We start from the raw sequence: 8,938 nt of genomic DNA on the forward strand, positions 1-8,938 counted from the left end.
TTTATGTTTGAAGATATGCGCTTAATATGAATGAACTTTGAACATAATTGTTTAAAAATACATAATATTACTACGTATAATATTATCTCTTTTATTTTCCAATATAGGGATAACAAGATGTTTTTGTGTGTGTTTCTGCAGTGGAAACTTACGATAAGACTACAACTACAACACATATTCTCCAAAAAGCTCCCTAGACTCGCCGAATTACAAAAGCTTTATTAGTAGCCTATGTGTTCTTCTAGAATACGTTCTATATTAATTCCAAATTTCAGCGGGATCGTTCAGACGTGCTGGAAATACCTTCAAACAAACATCCATCCATCCAACCAAACATTCGCATTTATAATATTTGTACGACAGTAAGATTAAATTAGCAACTTATAGGTTGTTGACGGTCCCAATTGTAAAGATTACCTCAAATAATCATAGTTGTGTTGAAATAGCATCTTGAAATGGGAATCTTCACCATGACTAGAATCGATAGAAATCGATCCACTCCTGAGCAAAAACATCGATGTTCAACACGATTGTCTATGAAACGGAGCGACAGGCGGAAAATCACAACTCCCATAGACAACCATCGCGTCTCTAAAGATTCGATTTAATTTTACGTAACCATCGTTTAACCGCCCTAATCGATTTCAAATACGACATAGACCATAGATAGGGAATAGACAGCGAATAAATTGCGACAGTCTTATCTGGTCAGGAGTGAGAGGCGCTGCTATCGCGGCTAGTTCTCTCAGAAAACATGAACACTTTAAATGTGACGTGACAAGACTATTACAGTCTGTCAAAGAATTTTTAACAACACAGCAACAGTTCGACAAGGGGTTGATTACAAAATGCATTCGCTTTAGAGCAATTCCATAGCGAACTTCAAAAATGTATGGAAATAATAATAACTTTTGGATAAGTCACGTGATTGTCGCGCGTTAGTTCCATATATTTTTTAAAGTTCACTATAGAATCGCTTTGAAGCGAATGCATTTTGTCTCGCCCCTAAGGATATCTTGTCACTTTTCGACATTGCCAGGACGGCGCTAGTGAGATATTGTAATTTAGTTTTGCTTACGCCCACCTGGTCGGATAAATTTGTCGGTCTATAGTTTAAAAGCTCTGCATAGGCGGAGATATAGGCGTTGACTTGTTAATAATACTTTAGGTTATCATTCTCACACTGGTTTGCGTCAGTCGACTCTTTTGACCGATTTAATTCGATCCTAATGTCAAGGAAATTCACTTCATAACAAAATCATATGGATATTCTAATGAATTGCTGTCTGAGAATTTTTAACACTGTTATTCTAGTCTTATATGTCATGATTATTTCCGTAATATTAATTTTCTTATTTTATATAATTATTGAATTTTATAATAGATATTAAAACTTTAACTTTCCGCTATTTATAAATTCGATCAATTTTGATTTTGTAAGAGTTTAATTTAATTTTACATGAAAAACCCCACAAGGCAGCATCAGGTAATAATAGACAATAAGTATGGCGGCCACCTGCGCGTCGTCACACGCTGCGCGACACATGTGCTCAGCTTCCGCTAATCACGTCTTCTTCCATTCTCACGCACGACACGACACGAGACTGGATACATTATGACGTCACGACATGCGGGATATCCGACGATAGACTATTTGAGAAATAATCGACATAAACTGTTCGAGAAATATTCGACAAGCGATTGTCACGAAATATCTGACAATAGATTGTTCGATATTGCATAAAATTTTTATTATTTGATGAAATTAAATACTAAACATTGAAATGTCAGATTTTCTTTTTTCTGTAATTATGACCTGCGTTTATAAACCATTGAAATCATACAAAGAAGTCTGAAAGAATGGATGAGCTGTGTGTACGATCACTTAAGAAATGTAATTTCTAAAATTTCTTCTTCCAGTGTTTTTTTTTAATAAAAAAATCTAGACTCTAATAAATACTTTATTAACTTTTCACGTACAACCTTCAAAGATGGAATATCATTGGATATTTCTATAAATATTCCTCATCCTTTAAGTATTACGTCACGTCTTTTTCTACAATTTCGTTTAACAATGGAAACATGTTCAAAATTCGTTGACAAATCCTTTAAAATAATCGGCGCGACCCCACGGACGGATCGCATCGATGCTTCGTTAATTACCATACATTATAATGCTCTCAATTGGTCGTTACCAACTGATTATTATTAGAGCACACAATTTTGAATCATTCTAATAATATATCGTAATTTAAACCTTATCTTAAAACAACAAGACTTACTTTACATTAAATATACGTGCTCTAAATGTGTTTGATGCCAGCGATAATTAATATCAACAAGTTGTTCTAAGATTTTAATAATTATATCGCATTAAGAAGTACATTCATTCATTATTATTCATTGATACCTTTAATGTAATATGTTTGTGCGATAAAATAATACATTGAATGTTTCAAATTAACTTTAGCGTGATAAGAAGAGTGATTGTGTTGATTCTCATATTCAGAATTTATAAAGACAACAAAGTTAATTAGAGGTTTGTTAGGTTACTTTATTAAAGTTCAGGAGAAATGTGCTAAACAAACCAAAAGTCTAGACCAGGGGTAGTAAACTTATGGCACGCGTGCTTTTAATGGCAAGCGACACAATATTTTGGACAATTCACGGATTACAAAATTAATTTTACACTCCGAATAAAGTACGAAAAATTGTAATAGATATTATAGGAGCGAACAACAGTTTGACGGATCTTTGACTGCATTAAAAATATCTTTTAAATCGCACACTGGTCCGTAAATGTTTACCACCCCTGGCTTACACGTTGTCTTCTTTTAGGTTACTTGTTGATGACTCTATCTTGTCTATTGTCACGTTATCTTTGGAACCGATTTTACATCTCAAAAGTCTTATTCCCATACCAAAAAAAATCTTCATACATACATCGTGTGTATCGTATCATAAATTATCTCCCGCCTTGAGTTTGACAATCTGTCATTTACGTGTCATGGAGTTGCCACAAGGAGTTTGAGAACTAAATAAACAGACAGCGACTTAACATCGTGTCTATATTTACAGTCATTAATATAACTTTGGCGAACCTGTGATGTTTTTGTTCCAGTCCAGGGTTCAACGACCGATGAGTTTTTGTGACCGAGTTTTTCGTCTAGTTTTTTCCCCTAGTTTTCATGGAGCTTAACTAACAGATGTTATTGTTAAAATTACTATTTTAATTGCTTATTAATGAGGACGAATACACGAAGGAATATTTCACGGATTATATTATGCTAAAACATTGCATATTTAAAAACATTGATTAAAAAAACTAACGTATTTTATAACATCCTGTAATTACAATAATTATAAATTATATTCATTAGACTAACCGTGGGTTTCTGTGACTATGATCACCGTTTAAAATATATCGTTATCTCTGTTTTTTCAAAAATGATAGTAAGGATGACGATATGTTTTATATCGAGATTTTGATCTTAGAAACTCACTGTTAGTATGTTAAATAAAATATGCTATTATGTTTGTTTATAGTGTATATAACATAGGTAAATATGTACTTAGTTTTATTTCTTTATAATCATTCAATTTTATTATGTAAAATTATGTACTTAAAGGTTATATCTACTTATTTGTACGTTTATAAGTGAATGTTTTAGTTATAATTATTCTACTTGTATCGTTGATCCAAGAAAAGTGATTGGTGACGTCATTGACACGTGACGTGTTGGCTAATGAACGTATCCTGTCTCAATCAGTAGTCATGTTGCGTGCTCCATTCGTCGGTTTTGTTAATTGCGGTGGGAACTTAAGAAGAATTTCGCTTCACTAATCTAAGGTAAATGAGCTCTGATATGGTTATGTTAAGTAATATAATGTTATCTTATATGTATATAAAATTCTCGTGTCACAATTTTCGTTCCCATACTCCTCCGAAACGGCTTGACCGATTCTCATAAAATTTTGTGAGCATATTGAGTAGGTCTGAGAATCAGCCAACATCGATTTTTAATCCCGCGCAGAAGGAGTCGCGGGCGACAGCTAGTTATCTATATAAAATATAAACGAAAAAGTTAATCGATGTGTTCCGTAAAACGGAAACTCAACCGGTAATGTTACCATGGTAATGACTTAATCAGAACCAATATTGTGTTTTGATACGGAACTGACGTAAACATATGGTCAGGGCAATCTCGGAGTACATACATTAATATTTCAATTATGTATTATTTGAACACATTCATAATTTTCATGTCTTAAACATATTAATACATATAACGAGAATCAATCGTACAAAAGCCATAATCACACAACTCTTTTTTCTACCACAATACAATCGAAATAAAACACTTTACTAGGGCCAAATAACACATCACTAATAATAAATCAATAAGCAAGTAAGAGCAGTAATAAAAAAGAATGGCTCAATAGATGAGTGTCCAGTGCCCGCGTGATTGGAAGAAAAAAAAACAAGTGACAGGTGTAGAGGGCGTCGGCCGCGCTTACATCACGATTCGGCGGGAAAAAATTGCGCCATTGATTTGTTAGGTTAGGAATTCGGTAACTGATTACCGAGCATAATGCCTTTTACTCAGATGTTTTTTTTTATTTAAAGACGTCTTTGGAATTTATGTAGTAAAAAACATTACAAATTATTATACTTTGTGAGTCTTTTGGATCAAGATTAGGCTTTACGATCACGCATCGATCAACACGTTTAAATATATTAGATACACGCGTATAATCTTTTTATGACATGACGAAAGTCAACGGCATTATTGTTATTTTTATTATTATTATTATTTTATAAACACACAAAGAATTAGAACAATTTTCTTCAAAATATTTAATCTACATGTCCAACGAACACTTTTGAAATCTTTTTGTTTTAAGTAGTTCACTTTCACTGTATATTTTTTGTTTATATTCATGATATCTTCCTGACTTATGTTTTATCTTACTCTAAGATCCTTTGAGTATTCTACACTGAACACTTAGCTGGTACTCGTAAAAATTTGTTGTTTGCGTGAGACTTGTAGTAGCGGGTGTAATCAAGTAGTGAAATCTCGTACACGACGCTGCACCGAACTTACTTAAGACTTCACTTTTATGAGTTTTTAAGTGACCATTATGACTATAGAGGAGTAAACTTAATGTCTCTATGCGGCTACAAGACGCTGTCACGGCAACTTGGTGCTGTGTTTGAACTACTCGCTTGACTTTGATATTTGGCAAGTCTTTGTTCAAGTCATCAACAAACGGTACTGCAGTTAGTTTACATTTATTATATCGCGTTTAATTGAGTTAACAGATTTTTTAAATTAATCTGTTAAATAGGAGTAAATTTTCTATATACCAGTCTGTCTATTTATAAATCAGCTGTTCTTCAAGTTATATAATAATATAGATAAAGCTTTCATTTACTTGTTAGTATTGGCTTTTAAGTTCAAATTTTGAGCTAGATTTAAAGTTTATCCAATGTCAAATCTTATTTCAGTGATAACTGTGTAACTGGGGTTAATTTTTTTTTGACACTGACAAAAGTAAAGCTAAGTCAATTTGCTTGTAAATGTAAACGCTCCTCAAATAGGTTAAAGTATGAAATATCTTGGAAAGGATGTGGCGGCATCATATTTTTTTGTCGTTTCAAGTCCGGCGACTGGTGTTTTGTAATACGATATTTGTTATTATGATAATACCAGCTTTGTTTTGACTTTCGCGGTCACAGTTTATGTCGTTAAGGGGAACATAAAGATTTCTGTTGGCTGATGACTGAAGGAAATTGTCGCTTAAATTTCCAAATTATTACTTTAAACTGAGATTGTGAAAACAGTGCATACAATTCTTGTCTTATAGTCAATTTTAAAGAAAGTTGACAAAGTGAAATAAACAAAGTGTTACGTGGGATAATTTTGAGTAAATATTTTGTCAAAAGATGTCCTTCATAGTTTTAATGTTGACTAAGTTATCATGAAACTTGCGATGCAATTTTCTGCCTCCTACAGCCGCATTGTGGTCTCTTCTCCTTGATCGGCGGTATTTCCAAGCCAATAAGACTTAAGGTCCTTCAAAAAGCAAGCTTACCATTTCCTTAAAGGTCAGCAACGCATCTGGTGTTGTGGATGTCCATGGATGTCGTTGATCACCTCGGTGTTCCCGCCAATCGTTTGCCCATTCTCTTGTTAAAAACAACTCGTTTAAATAATTAATTTATTCAGAATATACTATAGTTTTAGGCTATACTTATACACAAAACATACAAGAATCAAATAACCAGACTGCTGCATGCTTATACCACTCCGTTCCTTAATGCACTGCAGACTTTTTGTTTATTCCAGCGGTTCTTCTTCATATGCCCCTTCAATATTGGAGGTTGGCCATCATCTTAGTGAATGTCTCCTTATCTTGCGCAAAGCGAAACAGAATTGCAATGCTGGCAATGTTGGTCCATATCCAGATGTTCAGCCAAGACATCTTTCTACGTCCAACACGTCTCTTTCCGATAATTTAACCCTTTGTAATGAGTTGGAAAGGATCACCAGCGGTTACAGCATCTATTTTATTTGCAGGTCTATAGAGCTGTGGCTGAAGACAGGTCGTCGTCACAGCGAAGTGCTGGATGAGCAGAAGTTGAGCGAAGGTCAGCTGCGACGTCCTGACGCTACCATCGTACTCTGGCTCAAATGCGAACAGGTTATTGTTGTTCTTTTACATTACTATACGTTTACCAGATGTTAAGTGATATCTTTTTTTATATCAAATAACGTTTCTATATATGTTGCCTCTGTATTTTAGTCTGTACGTATGTACATACATACTTAAGGACGTACGTTTTCCTAAACATATTCATTATATCATTATAATATCTTATAGTAAGTTAATCAATTAATAATATTAACAATACCAGCTGTAGCATTCGTTGTTCTATATTTGGCTCGTTCACGTACCGACACGTGTTGCCGGCTCAAAGGTCTGACATCGACTGACTCTCCTCTCTCCGGCATGTACTTATGGCGTGTACGCTGGAGACAAACAACACTACGTTTATGCATACACTACACCAGCCATAGCTTACATATGCTCCTCTTCAAAACAAAAAATAATTTGAATACCACATACTCCAATAAACAAACGAATACATCGCAATGTCGTAAAAATTTATGATAAACTATTATCGTGGTAACCGCACCTGCATAACACCGTAGTAGGAATCCGTCGCATAGCAACATCTAATGCGTTCAGTTTTTTCTGATCGAAAAGACAGGTACAAAATCCTCAACCTTATATAGTGCAGCAGATGTAGAGGGCGCCACCTGCCAATCTCTGTCCGCAGGTGACTTTGTTTACGTTTTTTTTATCCACATTAAACCTGCTTCATTATGACCGGTGAGCCGCACTTAATATTATGTTATCAGTTCTCAATTAATTGTACCCTTAACCCATAAAGTACCTTTAACTTTAATTGATTCGAAGGTACTGCATGCATAGACAATCATTAATGAGGATTTAGTCAATAGATTAGATTGGATATCTTTTATAAAATGCGCGTGGTTAATGAAACTCATTTCACTTATTATATCTTTATGTTTCAGTAGTTAATTTTTTATAACCATCTCAAGAATTGTTTCGGTAGTATACCAAAAGTTTAAACTTCGTTTACTTTAAAGAACTTTAAATGCATATTTAGATTTGATTAAGCGCTTTTTAAACTAAATTTAACGCTTATAATATGTTTAATATTGGTTAAAATTTCTATTATTATTATTTTAATTTATTTGTATACTAAAAATAATGTCATGTGATCTCAAGGTGGTAAGATTGTACGGTCTGTTTGGCATCGATTTTTGTTTTGTCAAAAAAAAAGTTGCGTCCGTCGTTCCGTGTGGACGTACGCAGAAATTTTTCGTCTGTTTTTCATTCATCGTCAGTTTTTTTTGTTTGACTACAAAGGAATTTGCGAGGCGTTGTATTTTTTTTAATGCGAACGCTCGCCAAATATTGTGACACGACGGTCGCTAATTTTTTATGCAGTCTACTGCCGGGACTCTTTTTACAGGAAAGACAAGTTCAATAAGGATGCTTTACATATGGTTTAAATATTTAACAACAGTAGCGTTATGCTGTGTTTACTATTGGTACAACTGTTGAAGAACGTTTACTTAGCCTAAGGAAAATACACAGTCAGAGAAGAAATTAATTCCTGCTAATTATATAATGACAACCCTAACCATTCTTTTTTCATATTAACTTCCATTTGGACACATAGGCTAACTATTTTAAACAATGTAGAAGTCGTGTTTTCTTATCTGTTTTTGTCTTTGCCAAAAAAATTAAGTAGTGCCAACCCTAGATAACTAATTTGTACAGTATTAACTATTATTTGATAATCATACGGTGAGGAGTAATTTAATAAATATTTATTAGAACAGGTGCAACCGTGCAGAAATGGTGAGCGAAAAAAGTGCGCGTTCAAATGCTACACGGTCATACTGCGCCGTCAGGGTCGATGCCATTCGAGCTTTTGTCTGCTTTTTTTTTAATATGGATGTTTCATAGGTAATGGCGGTAACTCAAAAGCGAACGTGTAAACGAATTCTAGTATTTTTTTAATTGTATTTCTTTTGCTGCCAGTCTATAAAGTTCTTTTAAGTGTGATATACAATTTTAAACTTTATTCTTTTGTATTAGAATCTAAATCCTTCGAAATCTAATTTCGATTAGGCTAGTAAAACTTACAATGTTTAAGTCATTGTCTCAACCATTACTATAGAAGTAGATTTAGTGAGAAAATTCGACACTAAGACTGCTTATTTAACAATAAAGACTCTGAGTATGCTAGTCTTTCTAACTTCTTTCAGATAAACTGATATATAAACACGGCTAAACACTCACGTATATTCGTCCGGTGGCGGCACCGACGACGCCG

The 8,938-nt window shown here is 33.9% G+C and overlaps 1 protein-coding gene across 1 annotated transcript in view; it reads left to right on the forward strand.

The window, feature by feature from the left end:
- The window catches only part of LOC106121516 (tRNA dimethylallyltransferase, mitochondrial), a 140,434-nt gene that overhangs the window by 111,997 nt on the left and 19,499 nt on the right, over positions 1-8,938 (forward strand). The window contains exon 4 of the mRNA XM_013317209.1: positions 6,582-6,705. Coding sequence (XP_013172663.1) covers positions 6,582-6,705 — 124 coding nt within the window. The remainder of the gene's footprint in view (positions 1-6,581; positions 6,706-8,938) is intronic.

Source organism: Papilio xuthus, unplaced genomic scaffold, assembly GCF_000836235.2.
Source record: "Papilio xuthus unplaced genomic scaffold, Pxut_1.1 DF826945.1, whole genome shotgun sequence".
NCBI classification, from domain to species: Eukaryota; Metazoa; Arthropoda; class Insecta; order Lepidoptera; family Papilionidae; genus Papilio; species Papilio xuthus.